This window comes from Neospora caninum, chromosome XI (assembly GCF_000208865.1).
Source record: "Neospora caninum Liverpool complete genome, chromosome XI".
Taxonomy (NCBI): domain Eukaryota; phylum Apicomplexa; class Conoidasida; order Eucoccidiorida; family Sarcocystidae; genus Neospora; species Neospora caninum.
Genome location: NC_018397.1, coordinates 1,652,048 through 1,672,446, shown reverse-complemented (window position 1 = coordinate 1,672,446; position 20,399 = coordinate 1,652,048). Strand labels below are relative to the sequence as shown.

General features: G+C 58.3%; 1 protein-coding gene across 1 annotated transcript; it reads right to left on the bottom strand.

Annotated features, from left to right (window-relative positions):
• Positions 1–1,803: 1,803 nt before the first annotated feature.
• Positions 1,804–20,325, bottom strand: NCLIV_055160 (conserved hypothetical protein; the record flags this gene model as incomplete). The annotated part of the gene is made up of 11 exons (XM_003885070.1): positions 1,804–4,607; positions 5,260–5,454; positions 5,779–5,902; positions 6,406–6,561; positions 6,985–7,109; positions 7,296–7,359; positions 7,757–7,867; positions 8,510–8,624; positions 9,073–9,103; positions 9,435–19,307; positions 20,256–20,325. 11 exons carry the CDS (start codon positions 20,323–20,325, stop codon positions 1,804–1,806), a joined length of 13,668 nt encoding a protein of 4,555 aa, XP_003885119.1.
• Positions 20,326–20,399: the final 74 nt, after the last annotated feature.

Here is a 20,399-nt window from a genome sequence, read left to right as displayed (position 1 = left end):
ACACAAGTAGGTGTATCGGAAATGCCCAGCGTCGTCGACCCTGGTGGGAATGCACACGCTCGTCAAGAACGGCCGTGTGATTCTGTGCGCAGCTGATGACAACGTCTTCGTTTACGTTTTCGTCGGTTGACACAAGACCAGCGGAGCCCGCGAGGAGCGCAAACACTCATTTTTCCCCGTACCTAGAACAGAACAGGCCGGATGGAGGCAGTGCATTATTTCCATCGGTGTCCGACACAGACGGCAAAGGCAGTTTGATGGGGTGGAGACCGAGAGTAAACTGCTACTCTCAGATGCTAGTATGATTGGTACCATCGTACGCGCAACCCTCTCCCCCGGGTTCATTTTCTCTACCGCGTGATCAAATTGGTTTTTCTTCCCAAATCTTCCCTTGAAGCAAAAACCGCCGAGACACGCGAAAAACACCTCTTGCCGGATGGAAGCTACGCCGATCGCCTTATTCTTCCTTGGCACCCACATGAGGAAGGAATGGCGACTGGAGTTTGGTAGCTAGAGCCGCCTGCGGTCTGGTCTCGCACCGGTTTCGCTGCAGCTTCAGATTGACTGTTCGGTAACAACTTCGTGAGGACGGTGGCACGAATAACACAAATGTCACAATGCCCGAATACAGTCCCACAAATTGTGCAGAGTTTTCCGAGAATGCTTAGGCGGACTACGAAACGAGGCGTAATATATGGATTACTGTTATCACTCGTATTGACAGCGACAGAAAAATGCTACTCTCAGATGCTAGTACGATCAGTACCATCGTACTGCAAGGTATCCCTCACGATTACTTATAAGCTTGTTATGGGAAGTTACGCTGTAACCACCTCGGATCGCGACACACTGTTTTTTTGAACAAGGGGACTTCCGTACCGCCTCAAAATTTTGCTAGAGTGATGCCGGAACAAACGTTCCACCGTTCACTTTTACAGTCCGGCGAGTTTACCGTCTTGCTATCTGTGTGGAAAGTGGGCTGCTTCGGTGGTAGCTCACAGGCTGGGTCGGGTGAGTAGAAAATTACTCTACGCTTGCGAAAAACCAACAGAGGTCCGTGATAAGCCTTCTGGCAGAGAGTGCACTGACCCCTCAGCTCCGGAGCACGTTGGGGAAAGTACGGGCGATCTGCATGCCCGAGGCTTCTTTCATGTGTTGTCCTCCAGCTGTGCTTATACTCTTTCGCTCAGTTTGGGCATGTTCTGAGAAGGCGTTTAAACACATCTGTGGATTCTGCACATGAAGCCACCTTTGCATTAACGGTAGTTCCGCGTGTACGCCGACACCACTGGGCCAATGGACAGTGGCGGAACTTCAGGAGGCTACCTGTTTTGTCGCACATAAGAGTTGGAGTTGGTTCAAGAAACACTAGGACGTCGATGCAACGTAGCTGCCATTGCAACGATGCTCCGGGACAAGCAGGCACGCATGCCTGACCATCCGTAGGGAATTCAGCGTTCAAGCTTACTCGCAAGGAACCGCGCACAAAGGACTAGACGTTGATATACTAAAAACACACCCGCTTAACTCGAATCGGATGCTGGTGCAGAAACCCACGATCTGCACAAACAGTCTACCCATAGAGTCCATGATTTGTCGCCACACACAGGCCAGGCCAAATTATCCAGCAGTTCCCACGCCGGTTCTGAATAAAAATAACGCTTTAAAAAAAGAAAACGCGACACATACTCCCGCTTTCCGTCTAAGATTCCCAATCATGCCCAGCGCTACACGTCCTCACGCACATTCCCAAAGCACGCGGTGTTCCTTAACTTTTCCGTCACGCCAGACGTCTCTCGTTCTTCACATCTCTTCACTTCGCTCGGAACCGTCGTCCTCGGGGGGTACCCACGAAGCCGCTGAAACGAAAACTTCATTTGAGTTTTCATCAGGAAGACTCCCAATGCGTCCCCGACGCTCTGCCTCATCCATTCCAGTTGCCCTGCTGTCCTCCCTGTCACGGTGTTTCACTCGGTGACTCCTTCCTGATGCATTACCTGTGTCAGACATTTCGTCGCCACTTGAATCGCCCGAATTCATTTCACTCGGCGGGTATTCAACGTGCGTTGGAGCGGCAAGCCCGCTTCTTGCCTGTTCCTGAGTCACACGTCTACTGCCGGCGCTTACAGCGTTTTTTCCCAACATCGCAAGTTCATGGTTGTTTCGCCGCCTCTCCTTGGCCCGTTCCCCTTCGGTTCCTGTTGCTATTGCAGTGTCTGCATTTGCTTCCTCTGACCTCGTCGTCGCCACGGCCAATTCGTCAGAACGCACCAAAAGGTTTAGTCCTCGTTCATCCGTCCCCGCTTCCGGCGCTGGCAACGCGGAAACAGAGGACGTTGCTATCGCCGGTCGTCTGACTCCTGCTCCTACCGCCTTGGATGGCACCACGCGGCGCTCGACACGAGCAAGAGTGCTACCGGGGGACCAAATCGCTCGGTCCTGTCCATCCGTTGAGTTTCTTCCCGATTCACCGTTTCCTGTGTGTGCCAGCGTAGGCCTCCCCTCGCTGACAGACGACGATTTCGCCGCCAACTGCCGAAGCACGGGAAGTTGTTCCGACTGCCCCAGAGCCTCTAGTGCCGCAGAGAGCCTTTTTGGGCGTTTGCCCGACGCATTCCGGGGATCGTCTCCCGGCCTCGCTAACTGAAGACCTGGAGAGTCCCCCGCGTCGCTGGACCGGAGCGAGTTATGGGGAACAATCGAAGTTGGCCGGTCGAGCTCACCTGTGGTTGCGCGCCGCCCAGCGCCCTGTCGCAGCATCACTGCGGCCTTTTGATGCAGCAGCAAGGCGTCCTCTTTTTCCGGGAGTGTTTCACTGAGCGTGCTCTCAACAGTCCCCCGACGCGACGCGCCTTCAACGAGGCTCGCTGGCAGATAGACACTGCCCTCCGAGCCGATGCTGCCGTCCCGGAGGAGTTTCACGGAGAATCCCCGCTCGAGTGTCACTGCCGACCCCCGAGCAGACCGGGGCTCTGAGAGATCTGGCTTCGCTTCTCCGGCCTCATGTGGTGCTGTCGCTTCGCGCGTTCCCTCAGGAAGAGCTGGCGAACTGAACTGCCGAGATCTAACGAGTTCCCGAGAGGCAGTTCCTTCTTCCACCGTCGTTCGACGCCGTCCCCCCGAAGCAATCTGCTGTCTTTCTCCATCTACCGTGTCCTCTAAAGGCTTGGCGACACGGCCCGTCAGCTGCGCCTGCGCAGCTCGACTCACATCATCACCCGCGACCACACCACGCCCCAGAGACGAAGGAGGACTAGGCAGTGCGCCTGCAGAGGCCGTTGCCAGGAGACGTCTCCGCCGACTGGAAGAACCGTCGCCTTCCCGTCCGCCGTCGCGTCTGTCGCGTTCGCAAGTGCTCTGGATTCTCTCTACTTCCTCGCGGGCCTTCTCGTCCGGTGCGCGAGCCCTCTCACGGACCTCCTGCAGCTGATACAAGCGCGCCTGGCCCTCCAGCTCGGGCTCCAAACTCTCCTGCTGCCTGTCAGCTGTCCCCGCGCGGGTGCCTCTCTCCGCGGGCTCCGTGCTGAGAGGTGAGAGGCTCACGGACTGCGGAGGCGAGGTGATGTGCGAGCCGTGGCTGATCCGCTGAGTTCCAGGCTTCAGACTCGGCGAGAGGCGCAACAGGTTCCCTGTTCCAGGGCAGGCGAAAGGCATCTTCGCCAAAGTGTGCGTCGCATCCGCGGCGAGGCTTCCGGGGTAGCTTCGGGCACTGATCACGCTCTCTGTGCTTTCCAGTCGTCCCCGCGTGCTAGGCGCCTCTCGCGACCGGGCGAGAGAATAGCGCAGCTGTCTCGCGTTCTCTCTCTCTTCACGAAAGACAGCAAGATCTTCCTGGGTGTGAAACACGGACGGGCGGATAGACGCCCCATAGGGGACAGTCTTCCTAGGCACCAACTGACGGTCCGCATCGCGCGGAGAAGGAACGAATGGCCCACTGGACAAGGCACCCGTCTGACGCAGCTGCTGGAAGTCCTCTCGCCCTTCCCGATCTGACCCAGAAACCGACGACGTGTATTGGCCATCTTCGATCGCAAATCCTTCTTCATCCGTTTCTTCGCCTCGCGCCAGTCGCTTCGCCTTCAACGACGCTTCTCGGCCCGCGTCGGCCTTCGCGGCCGCCGTCCGAAGCGGCGTCGTTGCACCGGCGATATAATCGTCCCGCGAAGTTCGCCGCGCTCTGTCTGGGGACTGCCCCTGCCGCCACGGCAACCTCCCGGAAACGCGTCCGCGAGAAAACGAGTGTGGATGCAGCGCACCGTAGTCCTGCTGCGTCGACGACGGCGCAGAAAGCGCAGCGGAACCCGAGACGCCCGAATGTGGAGTGACCACGAGCCTGTAGTTCTGCAGCCCCTGCCGCCATGGAGCGGACGCCTGGCCCAACCGAGGCTGCTCGCCTGTCGGGGCCGGAGGATGTTCCAAAGAAGCGGAGCTGTCGCGAAGAGCAAGAGGACCGCGACGCTGCTGAGGCGCCTCACCGGTGTCGCGACCGCGTCCTCGATGAAGAGACGGGGAGGTGCGCCCAATTGGCGAGTACGGAACAATAGGAAACGCTGACTGTGCATGCGGATCTTCACTGTCTTCCTGGGTCGCCGGGCGTTGCGGAGCACCTGACATCCAAGAGAAAACACACCACGAACCATGAACAAGGAATGAAGCTGGGGATCCTGTGTTTGCCCGAAACGCATCGAAAGGCGACGAAATGCGTATAGAGGCAGTACCTCCTGCAAAGCTCGACACACTCAGGAAATCAACCACGACACAGCGATCGCGCACGTATTGTGAACCACAGGCAGATCTGAGGGTCTGGCCACAGCTCATAAAGAAAACCTGGAAACCTTGGGATGGACGACCGTGGAGAGAAAATGTGGCCTATTTGCACAGTCCCCAACAACAGCGCAGCATCACAGACGACCCGAAAGGCAAAATTAGACGTGCGCAAGTACACTCCGATGGAAGTCGAGGTTTTTATACAGTGTGTTTGGATGCATGCATGTCCGTTTCCACAACTGCACATTTTCCGGGGACGACGTGGCTTCCGTCTTGGGCAATCGAACGAAAGGCGTCTCCACATTCGATCCACCACGCGCAGAGTTCACTTCGTTCTTGTCCCGGATCAACTGGCGTCGGCGCGAAGTCTAAGCCAAGGCGACTTGGCGGGCTCCTAGGCGATGAAACACCGCTCGCGTGAGCGACGAGGAAAGGGGACAAATACACCGTACCTACGTCGTGTTTGAACTGCGATCTTCCGTTTTCACATACCGCTGCTCGACGTCCTGGTGTCGCGCGGTTGTGAGTGCTGCTGCGTGCAGCTTTTCTTCGACTCGGCATGACCAGTCGAACCCGAAGGACACGGCGGTGGATGGCCTGCCTCTTTGAGCGCCAGGTGTCGATACACCCGACGCACCGCGTAGTTGACCGTCCGGAAGCACTCCTGGAGAGCATTCTCGCTCACGTCTGAGTTTCGCGGGCACACAGCCAAAATAGAGACCGATTCAAGGTCGGGCACAGCCTGCAACGACAAGGTGGGCGCTCCTCTAACCAAAGCTATTGTAAAACGAGGGAAGACGACGCGGGTTAAGGATGCAGTGAAAGCCATGGACGAAGAATGCGTGGGAAGAGGTAACGGAACCCCGTGAGAGAGCCACGAGACAGAAATAGAGCCATCAAAGCACACGTGGAGAGATGGCTAGACCCAAAGCGACTGAAAGAGAGTAAGAGCGAGTTTCCAGAAGACAGACGGATTGGCCTTACGCAACGGAAAAAGGCCGAGTTGTGTACCTGCGTAGTCCGTGTCTCCAGTGAGACAGAGAAGCCTGCGTAGGCGCTCTTCCAGGGTTCTCTCAACACTCGTTAGCTTGCGCAAATCGACGTCGAAGACGTTGACCTCCTGCTCAACTTTCATCTGCAAAAGGAAGCACACCAGCACCTCGGGAGCCAACGGACACTTTCTAACCAGATAGCAGACCAAGCAGCACGCCACTCGCCTCAGTGTTAGATGCTTACGCGAAAGAAGACCTACGCATTGGCATCCACGTCTGTTTCTCAAGTCTCCGAATATCACCAACGAACCTTAGTTTCCACCCCATACGCATGAATTTAGATAACCAGAAAGCATAAATATATCAGTAGATAAACCATATATATACATATATATATATATATATATATACATTGATACAGACTATGCGTGCCTCGTCGTGCTGTGGACGTGAGAATCACACCAAATACGCATGGCTGCCTGCACTTGGCGATGCCTACAGAAGCATGCAATGCCTGTTTGTGTTTTCCTATTCGTGTACAAGTGCAGTGTCTGAAAAGCACGCCGCACATGACCATTTCGCCAAGATAAAAGGGGCGGAGGTGTAAACCCGGAGAACGGCGTATATGGGTGGACGGCACCTGTACCTGTATGCGTTTGTATTCCTTTCTGAATGCCTCGTGCATCTTCTGTGCCTGTCTCAAATCTTTCAAGATATCCTCCATTTCCGTGTCGATTTCTTCTCCCAACGTCACGCAGTCATCCACGGCAACCATCGCGGCCGGTTCTTCCGGAATGATGAACTGAAGAACGACGAAAAGCAAAGGCCACAACAGCCAAGGGACGTCCTTCGCAGAAACAACAAGATGAAGCGCGCCCCATAGAAACGAAGCCCAAGTCTCACACCCCACAACAAAACCTACTAATATCTATCTATCTATCTATCTATCTATCTATCTATCTATCTATCTATCTATCTATCTATCTATATATATATATATATATATATGTTGTGCATGGTGGCATGCACAGGAGCATACGAACTCTGTAAGCGGAACAGGCGCACAAAAGGGCTGCGCCTTCTGCGATGTTGTGTGCGACGTTGATTCAATCTCGGTTTCCACGCCTGACTCGGCCGAGAGACGGAAACGAGACGGAAGGCAAACAGCAAAAAGGAGGCGGCGCGAAAGAAAGGAGCGGCGAGAAACTGTGCAGGGAGAACCTACGGTTGTCTTCGGCTCCGGAAGGCAATCTGAAGAGAATGGAAGAAGCTGTCGCGGGGGCTCCTCCGCGCAGTACTCCGCCACTCCTGCTGCTCTCTGCGTCTGGACAGCGGTCATCTTGTAGAGGGCTGCAAGAAGAAAGAAAAACCCAAACGGAACGCGGTCCGCAAAAGGAAGAAAGACGCATGCAGTGCAGCCAACATTTCGCTTGCGTCTCTCTGGAACGGAAGACGCACCCCGCGCAACTCAAGACGCGATCGCCCGTGGGAAAAAAGCAATGTACCAGTTTTGAGCCCGAGGACGTGAAAGCTTACTTGTCTCTAACTCTTGTGCAAGCTCTTCCAACTCTGCTGTCGAGCATCCAGTAAGGCTTTCAGCCTAAGAAGAAAGAACACACACGTAGTACTGCCGCAGGTGCCATGCCACAAGAAAAACACATCTCCTTCCCCCACACCTGCCTCTACCCTACTCTCTTTCTATATATATATATATATATAATACTAAGACATGAGTGCATGCTGAGAGTGTGACGTACGCACTGAACGAAAAAGATCAGTTCCGTATATATATATATATATATATATATATATATATATATATATATATGTACAAGGGGGTACGAATGGAGCACGCACGCATACAAATAGACCCGCAGCGTTGCCCACATAATCCGAGTCAGACCGGATCCTCCTCCAAACACTCGCGAAAGAGGGAGGATTTGCCGACAAATCCGAAAATGAACAGCTCCCTGGTGCAGAGGATTCGAGTTGCGTACCGTGAGGACTTTCAGACGTTTTTCCACTTCACCCAGCTGCGCAGACCGCCGGCTGAAACAGACGGTGCAGTCTGCCATCGAGGTCTCCAAGGCGTCCTTGATTTCTTCAGCCTGTGTTGAAAGGCACATATAAACGCTCGTGTTCACCTTTTTCTCCGGTCACTCGAAGCCACAGGTTCATCGCCCTCAACGTCACAGCGCAGCGGCTTCCACTCTTCCACGTGCACTCCGTGCATGCCGCGAACGCGCCTTCCTCACACACAGCCCTTTCGTTTGAGAGCGTCTCGGGAAAAACCCTCTCCCCATGAACTCAAATGACACGCATCGCACTGCTGACCGTTTCTGCGGCTTTCGGTCTTTCGACGAACGCCTGTATTCCTTGTTACTATCGGGCTGCTCGAGAAGAGCTTGCTGTGCCTTTTCATTTGCTAGAAAAGGTGCGAGTCTCTAATGCACTGTTTGCAAGGTCAGCACGAAAAAGCCCGAAGGCCCTTCCGTGCAACGCAGTGCTGACCTTGCCTCTACACAGACGTGCTGCGTGCGTTCCTCTTCTTTCGCCACCTTCACGGGGCGAGAGATACGACAAGACGCGACGGATCGCCCAACTGCCGACGCCACGCAGGAAGAAACACCATCTCGCCCCAGAACGCGTGCGTGAACGGCGGCGGTGTGGATGTTGGGTCGGTCAAAAAGGCGAGTAGACATCTTTCTAATTGACGCACAACCCTCACGCAACCCACAAGAGGATCTCACCGTTTTGTACGAGTTGTAATAGGTCTGAAGCTCTTTCGTCTGCTGCTGGACCTGCTGCTGAAGAAAATCCAGTTTGTCTTGGACCTTTGCCAGTTTGTCAAGGGTGTTCAACATGCTGCGAAGGAACGAGGGAGAAACACGAGGCGGATCTCTCGAACGAAAAACGAGCAAAAAGCACAGCGGGGGCGGCGAGGGGCCGGGAACAAACACAAAACGGAGTGGCCAAGACAGAGAAGGGAAGCGTGCTGAAACGACAAACACGGAGACTCCTTCTTCACCCCTTCCTGGGAAACGCCCTCCCCCCCGCACTTCTCCCCTCTGACGCGGGATGCACCTCTGTTTGCTCTGGCGCTCGAGTCTGCACGAATCGAGTGTGAATCTAAAAAACGACTACTGGCTGGAAAGACAGAAAACGCAGATGAGGATCTGTGCCTTTGCTGGTTCGTCTCTGGTAAAAGACCGCCGCGCTTTTTGGCGAGGGAAAAGCCAAGAAAGACGACGCGTCACCACCCCCGTAAAACCTCGAAAAACGTGAAAACGCTCGTTCTGGTGAACACACGTACTGGTCGCCGGGGTCACTCAAAGCGTTTCTCGCTGCAGGCAGAACACAGACAAAACGCGGTCGATGACGGAGGCGCAAAAATATCCGCCGTGAAGCCTCAAAAGAAAACCCCGAAACCTGGTCCCCCTACCCTCTTCTAAAAAGCACGGAACCCGCGTGTGGAGAACGACTCTGTGGAGACATGGCGTCTCGGGGTGTATTTTATCCCTTATCAACTGGATGCCCTTGTCAAACCTTTGCTTCGAAACGTGACGCACGTCACCGGTGTTTTACGCCAGTCAGGCAGCTCAGTGGGTTCGGATGGAAGTCCCTTCTTCGCGTTTGGCCCTTTTTTTGGCGTCCCACTTTCCACTTTCGACTTACATTCCCATTGCGTCTCATCGCAATCCTCGTTCGTGGAGACACTTCTGTACCAGAAGCCTTTTCTGGCGGGGCCGTCGGCGTCTCCTGAAGCGTTTCCTTCGCCGATTCCACTGCCTTCACGCTCCCCGCCCTCGGGCGTGCCTCCCGAATTCCCCCGGAGAGGCTCAGGCGCGTTTCTCCCGTCCTTTCCCGTCGGCTCTGAAAGCCCGTTCGCCGGCTGCGGTCGGCGTGCACCGACCTCAGAGGCAGCCTCGACATGTCCGTCGCGTCCGAGGCAACTGCTCTGTTTCGAAGGCCTCGCACTGTCGCCACTTGCCTTTCGCAACGCGCGGGTCTCTACGGGGAGAGTACTCAGACCACTCACGGGGACAGAAGCCATGCGGTGAAGGGGCGACGTCGACACAGCCGCTGCGGCAGGAAGGACAGGCGCGACCGCGAGGCTGCAGAACGTCCCCGAGAGCCCCGACGCTCCTGCACCTTCGAGAGGCCGACTGTTGAGGCGGCGACACGACGCGGTCGAGGCTGCAGGCGACGCGGTCGAGGCTGCAGGCGACGGGGCAGACAGCCCTGGAGTCAGGGGCGAGGCTGCAGGCGTTCGCGGGGCTTCGAGAGGCGCCGTCCCGGGTGTCGACAACGCCGCCTCCTGTTTCTGGCCGCCCTCGGCCTGTGGACTGGTCGACTGTCCAGTTGAGGAAGAGAGTCCTGCGACTGGCGGCGCTGGCGGGCTTATTTGGACACTCGGAGGCAGGTCGGAGTCGGAGGGACTCCCAAAGAAGGTTCGAGGCCAGCCTGTGGCGACAGAAGGAACGGAGGCAACTGCAGGGGCTTGCGACACCCCTGCGGGTCCGAAGCTCGGCGTGGGGACTGTCGACACAATGGGGTGAGAAGGAGGGACGCACCACGGGCCAGATGGGGTGTACGCGGACCGGATTCCCTGATACGGCGATCGGGCACTCTGGTAAATCACCGTTTTCGAAACGGAGGGCGACCCGCAGCCAGGCTGCAAGGCAGCCGCTGCCACGCTAGTGACATTCGGCTGCGCACTCGCCACGTAATACGGCCGCGGGGCGCCGTTCGCTCCTGCGGCGTCAGCCGGAGTCGCGCCGTGAACCGCATAGGCCATTCCCTGACAGGACGGCACGTACGTCCCTGCCTGGTACGCGGGATAGACCGTCGTCTTGAAGCCTTCCGGCCCCGCAGCTGGCGCCGAAGACCGACTCCGCGGAGGCGTGACCGACCGCCAGACGCGCGCCGTTGTGTGCATGTGCGGAGTCCCTCCAACCGAGCGAGGGGACGCCCCTGGGGTGTACCGGCGTCCCGTGCATCTTGGAGACGCGGAGACGCCTCTCACGGTCGGGGAGACAGGCGAGCGGCCAGCGCCAGCTGGGCTCGGAGCGACGCTTCCCGCGCGCGGCGCTTGAGGCGCTGCTCCCGGATTCACGTGCCTAACAGGTCGCGCCGCCTCGGGGCGAGCGTAGTAGACGCGCGCGGGGCTTCCTGGCCGAGAGACGCCTGTCCCTGGGCCGTACCGCGAGGCGACAGTGCCCTGGGAAGCGGTCGACACGACGTACTGCGGGTAGGCGGCGTGGGCAAGGGGCGAGCCGCCCTGTGCCTGTCCACAACAGGGCGAACACCAGTCCGCTACACCGCCTTTTCCAGCGGGGGCCCGTGTCTCTCCAAGCTTTCGGGGAGCCGATTTCCGAGGCGAGCCGGCGCCCGAGAGGCGGCCGACTCCGGTGTTTCCACAGAGCCAGGGCCGCCGACCAGTCCGTGGGTTGTTTAAGTGCATTTCTTCGGCTTCCGCTCGCGTCAGAGGCACGATGAACTCTGGCGAGTTTGAGCGCGGGGATGAGGCAAACATCTTCGTTGGGGATTCGGAAGGCGCGGAATGCGACCGCGACGCACAACTGGAGTGAGACGCTTGCGAAGGCTGCTCTTGAGAACCCAGAGCGGACGATTCCTCGATAACGCCAAAGCAGGACTGCGTGGCCGGGAGCAAAGATTGCGATACTGCCGAAGCATGAAACGGGACCGCTGAATCGGAGAACTGGACAGGTACGTGAACAGGATTCCGATCGGAGTGGTGCTCAGGCTGAGACGAATACGACGCAGAAAATGATGAAGAGGAAGTCGAAAGGGGAGAAGCAGAGGAATGTGAAGACGAAGATGTTGAAGATGAGGATGAAGAGCCAACGTCGTGCGCAGTTGGGTGTCCTTCAAGTGCAAGCGACGATGCAGCGCGCGGTGGAGGCGGAGCGGAATCCTCGGTTTGGCGAAAGTCGCTCTCCTTCAAACGCTTCCTCGGCGACTCAGCGGAAAGCGAGAGCGAAGACGCAGACGAACGGCCAGCAGGTGTGGGCAAACGCACTGCTGCACACTCAGTTCCGCCCGAATCCGGGGTGGGGACGGAGCGCGAAAGAACGACAGAGGGCGACGAAGAGCAAGGTGACGGAGAACCCGTTTCTTGGTGGCGGGGTGAGGGAACGCACGCCGTTGGCGACAGGACAAGTTGCTGTACTTGAGCGTCCAAACTCTCCGCGACGACGGCGCTCGAGTCGAGTTCGCCTTCTTTTCCTCCGGGTTGGTCTCTTCGTGGGATCGGCGCAGGCCTGAATTTCCGTGGAAGGACCGTGTCGGGAGGCGACGGAAGTCGCGCCTCGTGTGGGGCGACTTCGCGCTCTCGAAGACGCCGGCGACCGTCGCGTTTCGACCGCGAAGAGGCCTTCCCTTCCTTCTTGTTCGAGGCGTTTCTCTTCTTCGAAGCTGACGACGGGCGACCAGAGCGGCCCCGGGCGGAAGCCGAACGAGAGGACTGCGCGGCGCCTTCGCCGACGGGCGTCGCCTCGCTCTTCGCGTTATCGGAAAGACGTCCGACTGAGGGGGACCTCGAAGCAGCCGAAGGGGACGGAGACTCGCCGCTCTCTTGGAGTTGCTCCCCTCGCTCCTCTAGGATGTCCGGCAGAGGCGACGCCGGCGAAGACGATGAAGCACAGGAAGAAGGCAGCGAAAGCGTGTAACCAGCGGCAGCCTGGGAGGCGCGAGGGGCGGACCTTTGACGCGATCGCGCAGAGAGTGGCAGGGTAGCGCGTTCCTGCTCGCCGCTGTCCAGAAAGAAGAGAGAAGCTGCAGATCCAGAGCGAGTACGCGAATCGAAAGAAGGCTCCCGGGCCGGTCTCGAGAACGAAAGGATTGCGGTGCCCACTGAAAAGCTGTCTTCGCGCTGGCCGACCCGAGGCCGAGAAACGTCGGCCGGCTCCCGGTCTACGTCGTCTGTTTCCTCCCCTGAAAGAGTCTTTCCACTCCGCAAAGGTCGCCCTTTGACGACGCTTCGCTCTCCGGACGCACACGCAGGGAGACCGACGGGGTTATCTGCCACCAGCTTTGCTCCGCTGGCGCTGAGGGCTCGCGACTCGAGAGGCGCCCGCGGCGCCTGAGGAGACAGAACCACTCGCCTGACCACGCGGGTCTGGGAGAGACTGCGAGAAGTGCCGACAGCAAACGAGGAAGCACCGGGCGCTCGTCCGAGTTTCGCCTCGTCGGACGCCTGCGAAGACGAAGACGGCGCAACTCCCGCGGAAAGCGACGGAGAGAACGAAGCAGAGAGTGAACAGGGAGTCGGTTCTACAGCTTGAGGAACTCGCGACGGAGCCGAGCCGCCTGCGGGCGTAGCACGGTCGAGTCCTTCCGCTTCCTGCTCGGCGGCTGTCTCGTCCTGGCCGTCGCCTGCCGTGCGCTTTGCCGAGAAGGAGAAACACGACACCGGAGAGTCGGTTTTCGACGGACACCCCCACACAGGCGACAGAGCGCTGGCGAGGGGAACTAGGGAATCGTCCACGGACGCGGACCAACCTGGTGAATGAAGACAAGATGGCGCTGGTGTGGTCTCAGGGCCTGCCTCGGAGCCCAGCGGGAGTTCCACAGACGAAACGGAGACTGAGGAAGAAGCGAGAACGGTTCCGAAAACGGGAGAACCGAATCGCGACGTGGGGCCTTCGCCGCGGTGCGGTTCGCCCTCCACTTCCGCGCACGCAACTGGCGTCTGCCCCTCGGATTCTCCGTGCGGTTCTTCCGAGGCTGCGGGAAACGCGTCGGGCACCAGATGCACCAGGGGCCAAGTGGACACAGCCGGAAGATCTTCCCGACCTAACTTTGGTTCAGAGCCAAGAGGGGACTCGACTCCAGGACACAGCCCTTGCTCCGCCGGTGACCGGCTCTCCTCGTTTTCCTCGCCGTGTTTCGTCTCTCCTGTCTCTTCTCTCTCTGGAGAGTTTGCTGCGGCCGGTTCAGGCAACGCTCGAGGAAGGCTCGGCGGAGAGTCTGCGAAACGCGCACTGAACTGGAGTCTTGCAAAGCTGGTGGCGACCGAAGGCGGGTAGCCAGACGAAGGCTCTTGACTGGTCGCGAAGGCAGGTGTCTGCGAAAACAGGACAGCTGCGCTTCGTAACGTGCTACCGGATGACTGACGCGAAAGTTCAGAGGGCGATCTCGTGCAGATCAAGAAGTGCTCTGCGAAACTCCGACTCTCCGACGGTCGTGTCTCGTCCGGTACTGGAAACCGGAAAACAGAAGACGCTCGGCTTCCGTCGCTTCCTCCTTCGCTTTCTCCCACCTGTTCTCCACGTTCTTCGTCACTTTGTTCTCCAATGTCTTCCTCTCCTTCGCCGTCACGTTCTTCCTCTCCTTGTTCGTCAATGTCTTCCTCTCCTTGTTCGTCAATGTTTTCCTCTCCTTGTTCGTCAGTGTCTTCCTCTCCTTGTTCGTCAATGTCTTCCTCTCCTTGTTCGTCAGTGTCTTCCTCTCCTTGTTCGTCAGTGTCTTCCTCTCCTTGTCCTTCACGTTCTTCCTCACTTTGTTCGTCAGTTTCTCCCTCACTGCGTTCTGCACGTTCTTCCTCACTTGGTTCTTGACAGTCTTCCTCACTTTGTTCGTCAATGTCATCCTCACTTTGTTCGTCAATGTCTTGTTCACTTTGTTCGTCAATGCCTTCGTCACTTTGTTCGTCAATGTCTTCCTCTCCTTGTCCTTCACGTTCTTCCTCACTTTGTTCGTCAATGTGTTCCTCTCCTTGTTCGTCAGTTTCTCCCTCACTGTGTGCTTCGATTTCCCCCGCTCTTCCTCGCTCGCTTTCTTCACTTGTCACCTCTCTTTCTCCCGCGACTTCCTTCTTGTCTTTCTCTTCACCGGCGTCCTGTGCCTCACAAGCCACCTTCCCGTCCACCTGGCTATGGGCCAAATCCGCGACGGTCGTCTGGACGAACGCGTAGACAGAAGGAAGAGACTCAAGCGCGTCCGATATGCAAGCACGAATCTCCGCACCGGAGTCCGACACGCGTCCCTGATCTCCGAGCTCCTTGGCACCCTCAAAGTCTCCGAGAGAACCTTCTCGCACACTCTCTTCTTCGTCGACGGTTCCGCGGTCTTCCTCCTGCCCGCGCTCCTGTTCTTGTTCTCCGTCTTCGCGCTCTCTCTCCTCTTCGTTCTCCTGCAGGCTCGCTTGTTCTTCCTCTTGATTTATCTCGTGTTCCCTCTTTGGAAGTTTCTCTGGTTTCCCCTCCTGACCTGTCTCTTGTCCTCCCTCCTCACGTATCCCCTGTGCTTCCTCCAGACTTGTCTCCTGTCCCCCCTCCTGACGTATCCCCTGTGCGTCGTCCGGATCTGTCTCCTGTTCCCCCTCCTGGCCTCTCTCTTCTTCTTGCTCTTGACTTGTCGCTTGTTCTCCCTCTTGAACTCCCTCTTCTTCTTCCTCAACTCTCTTTTCCTCTCCTGTCTGCAGTGTCCCCAGTTCACCTTCTTCGTTGCCGCTAGCCCCGGCGGCCTCTTGAGTCCCTTCGGAGAGGCAGTCTGGAGCTTCTGGAGTCTCAGAGGCTCTGGTGTCCTCCGGAGCGTCGGCTGTTTGTGACGTGGACGGCTGTCCGGCCTCTCGGCTGTCTAACGTCTCTTGCGGCTCTCCTGAAACACGTCCTTCTCCCCGGTCGTCTTCTTGCCGGTGAGCCTCCTGTTCTCGTCCCGCCTCTGATCTGCTCCCTGAGGTTTCTGCTGTCGCGGCGTCGCCTTCCTCGCACGGAGTCCTTTCTTCTCGCGTGTCTTCGCCGCCCGCCTCAGGACCGCTAGTCACTGCGCCCGCTGGAGCGAGGAAAGCACAGGCAGGAGACGAGGAGGAACCGGAAACGGAAGGCAGCCGCGAGGGCCCGGGCGGGAGCAGAATGTCGCCGGAAGGCGCCGAGATCGGTGCGAGACTTGAAGGTTCCTCTGACAAAACAGACAAAGCGTGGATGTTCTGGGCGGTCGCTTCACATGACGAATCGCCCTCGGTGACAGACTCTGGATGCAGAGATGCAGCCGCAGGACCGTCTAGGCCGCTCAAATCGCACGCCCCGACAGCGGAGACAAAACCCAGGAGGGACAGCGAAGGACTCGGCGGAGTCTCTCGTGGGCCGACAGGCTCCTCTTCTCCGCTGTCCTGCGTCTCCTCAACTCCCTCTCTGCTCTCCGAGCGGAAGGCAGGCGCGCAGAGTCTCCCGTTCTCTCCTTGCTTGTTCAGAGTTTCAGACAACGCGCAGGAGGCGTCAGGTTCGCCCAGCTCGCCGGCGGACTGTGCTGCGTTTTTCCCTTCCCACGGAGCACACACGGGGAGACGTTCTTCCTCGGGATTCTGCCTTTCCCTCTCGAGTTTCTGCAACTCCTCTTCTCCTTTCGCTTGGCTGTCTTGTGTCCCAGGCGCGATGTCCGGGAAACTCGAGTCTTCGACGACGGACGCCGCCCCAGACAAAAGGCTAGAGAACAGAATCGGTTCGGAGAAAATGCGCGAAGACCTTCGGATCGACAGCCACTGAGATTCCTGAGGAACACACTCGCTTTCGTCGTCACGTGGTGAGCGCAATGCAGTCGCCTCCGCCTCGAGCTGTCCAAACGCTTTCCCTGCTTCAGTCGTGCCTTCTGCCTGAACAGCGCCGTCTGCAAGCTTCGCCTCCCTGTCTTCTCCAAACGACGATCGCTGGTGTGTATCTCTCTCTTCTGCTGGGCTTTCTTCGACCTCAGCTAGATCCTGCACGTCCTTCTCCAAGAGGCTGCCAACGAGAAAAAAGGTCGCGCACTCGTGCTCCCCGTCTTCTCTTTCTAACGACTCGCCTGACGATTCACCTGACGGTTCACCTGATGAGTCCCCTGACGATTCACCCCCTTCCACGGGACGGTGCGCTTCGCACTGCTCGCCTGGCTCCGTTTCCCCTCTCTCTTCGTTCTCCTCGTTCTCGTCTAGAGTCGCTAGCTCTCCCAGTGCACGTCTCGCGACTTCAACTTCCTCGTCTCCCTCAACCTCGTCTGAGCGCGCGTCGGAAGCGTCCCTCGGCTCTCCGTTGCCTCTCTCACCTACTGTTTCGTCCTCTTCGTGTATATCTTCCTTTCGTTCTTCTGCCTCCTGCTCGCGAGCGCCGCCCTGACCCTCGGCACCCGAACCTTCTTCCTCTTCGGCACTTGGGGATCCCCCTGGCTCATCGACGACAGCACCCTGACCCGCTGCGGCCAGCCCGTCTTCTCCTTCTTCTTTCTCTCGACCCCTGCCTGTGTCCCGCTCCTGGAGGCTTCTCCTGTCTCCTCGTGGAGTCGAAACGACGCCGACCTGTTCTTCCGAATGGCCTTGTCCTTCCTGAGTCTCTTCCTTTCCCGCAGCTCCCAGCCACCCGTCGCCAGAACCTCCTCCGTCCGCTTCAAAGTTGCCGCTCCGGTCCTCAGTTTCCTTTTCTCCCCCTCGCTCGTCGAGCGCGAATGCCTCCTCAGACGGCCGAATGCGGCTGCACGTCTCAACCTCTACTTGCTCTCCTTCAAACCCGTCCTCGCCGGCGACCTCACTGTCCCTCTGATCGAGGTTGGGACACTCCGTTGCTTCTGGGAACTCGAAAAGGGACGAGAGGAAAGCTTTTGACTCACTCTCGCCGTCGGGTCCTTCTTCCTCTGTTTCCGTCTCGTCCTCGAGTTCACCCTGAGACACCGAGCGACTCCCTGAACGGACTTCGCCACAAATCCGCCTTTCCAGCCCTTGCTGAACTTCCGCGTCCTCGGCTTCCTCCAAAATGCCACTCTCTTGACAGCACAGCCTAGAATCTTCCCCTGGTTCTTCGCCGTCGCCCTCGGATGCTCCCACGTGCTCTACATCCGTGTGGAAGACCGGCAGAACGGCACCACACGCCCCCGCTTCCGCTTCGGCCTGTTTGCAACCGTCGCGAGCGTGATCCGGGCCCTCTCTCTCTCGGCTCTCGGCCTCCCTCTCTAACTTGAATTGGGCGTCCGCGGCTTCAATTGCGCCGCGCGTCTGTGGATAGAAGGACGCCTGCGTCTCGCCCCCGCTGTCGGCCGAAATCGCAGAACAACCGGTTGGGGAATCGCTTGGCACGACTGCGGTCTCGCCTGGCAGGCTCTGGAAGAACAGGGAAATTTGTGTCGGGACGCTTTCGCTGGTACCCCTGTCGCTTCTTTCCGTGGCACAGTCCGGAGCGGAGAGAACTGCGGAAGCAAGCTCTGCGTTCTCTTTTTCACGGACGTCGCTAGGTCTCTCTTCACCAGGAGCCTGGTCGCGAGACTGGAGCTGGAGAGATGGATCTGCGAGGCGAGATTCAGCGGCTCCGGAAGCGTCGGACTCCGAGCCTGACACTTGAGCGGAAACGTCGGCCGTGCTCGACACGCCTCGCTTCTCTGCTGTCTCTTTCTCAGATCCTCCTTGAAACGGCCAGTGCGCCGAAGACGAGCCGCAGCGTACGGGTGCCAACCGAGGAGCTGTGTCGTCTCGCTGGCGGGCGTTGCCAGGAGCGGAGAGGACAGAGTTGTCTCCGTTCACCGCAGGGCTCTCGACGGTCTCAGCTGGGAAGGACGCCTCCGCCAGGCAAGCTTGCTCGCCGGGGCCCTCTGAAGAGGCAAGCGAAGGGGCCGAGGGTACCCTGTCGCCGGCGCCGACTGGGGGATGGAAGACTGGGAAAGCCGAAGCCGCAGCGGAAGGAGAGGGAACGGTGGAGTGCGTAGCTTCGCGAGGGTCAGAGGCAAGACACGGGACGAGAGAAAACGGGTCTGAGGACGCAAGTTCAGAAGAAGCGAGACACTTGGAGCCGGATGAAGCGGCTGATATCGACGCCGACGCGTCTGAGAGCGGAGAGAGGCGTTCTGCCGGAGTCTCCGGCGAGAAGAAAAGAGCAGGGAGAGAAGGAGCACGCTGAAGCACCGACTCGCGGGCTTCCTCTTCTCCGGGGTCACCGGCTGCGGTACGTTCACAGTCAGCAGCGGTCGACGAAGGCGAACCGCCACCACCTGCGCAGTCACCGCTTGGGGAAGGCGGCCAGCTGAAGCTCGAAAGTTCAGTCGCGGACGGCGCGGGATCTAAAGTGGAGACGAGGGCGAGAGTCTGGCACGGCCTGGTGTTGTCGGCGTCGTCCACCGCAGGGAGACAGGCAGGAGCGCATGAAGCGCGCAGATCGGAGACCAGGGAAGAGGCTGACCGCTCATGAGCACGAGTCAAAAAGGATTCTGTCGCTGGCCCGTCACGAGCAACTCCGGAGAGGAGATCTCTAGTCCCTGAGCATAGCTTGTCGGCGAGTGTCGCTTCGCCAGAGGCAGTGCGCAACGAAGCGGCCGCTGGCGGATCAGTCGAGCGCGGACCGAGATCAAGCGAGGGTAGCGACGCTCTTGAAAGCGACCGTCTCAGACACGGCGAGGGTGGAGCAGTCGCGCGATATCCCGGCGATGTCCCAGGTGTAGCCTTTTGGACGCCAGAGGCCTCAGAGTGGAGACACGGGCTGATGAAGGGAAGTTCGCCTTGGCTGCCTTCCGCATCCGAGGCATCAGAAGATGTGTGGTAGGAAGAAGGTGGCGAAGCGAGAGAAAGAAGATCTGAGGAATTGGAAGCGCAGCGAGTCAGACACTCCGATTCGAACGGCGTCGAGCAACACGGTGTGTCGCTCTCTCTCTCGGTTTGAAAAAACGCCAGGGAGTAAATGGACAGCAGTGCTAACCCAGACAGAGAAAGCTGGAGCCACGTCCAGGCGGAGATTGCCGGCGAGCAAAGGCCGACGACCGACAAAGCTAGGAAAAGGAGCACGAAATTTGCAGGAGAGCTGTACCGCGATGCTGACAGAAGCGCCCGCCCTGGTGCCATGAAACAGTCGGAAAGAGAATCGACAGCTTGCCTGAGAGAGGACATGAAGAAAAAGAAGAGGCGAGAAACAGACAGCAGCGATCTCTGCCAAAAAGCCTTCAGCGGCGGGGGAAAGGGTTGTAGCGTCCCTGCAAAGCGACAGGACAGGGACACGGAAAACACCCCGTTGTGCAAGAGCTGGCGGGACGTCTAGAAAGAGTCGCGGTCGCCACCGCTCGCGAACGCGTGTGCTGGGAGAACGCCCCTGAGGTCGGCGGCGAACGCATTCGAGCGCTTGCAAGGGGAGTGACACGGTACCGAGAACTCCGCAACTTCGGGCTCTCCTCTAGACAGCACACCACGTCGCGACATCCACTGTCCTTCGTCTCTCTACTGGCGAGTCCACACGAGATGCTTCCTTCTGTTTGTTTCGTTTGTAGCCAAGCCTTGGCGTTAGGTAGCAGTCCTCAGATCTCGACTCTGGACGTAGCGCCACGTCCCCGAAGCTAGTCGTCACACCGGAACAGCACAGCGACAACGCGAATTCTTCAGCGCCGTTCAAGGCACTTCGCCGTGATCTGTCCATCGGCAAACACGCGACACACACCGACCCCGGCGGAAAACGTGTCCCGAGTCCACTCAACGGGTGACTGCGGTAGCTTTGAGCGCCGCTGCAGAGCCTCATATTCTACTGCGAGTCTCACCACGGTTCTCTTGACTGCTATTGCTCGTCTCTTTGGTTTTTAACAGGACATCCTGCGGAAAGAGGTCCATGAGTTTGGAAGAACCATGCTGGCGGATGGTAAGCTTTCGGAGGGGAAAGCGCAGACTGTAAAGATGCCGGCCTC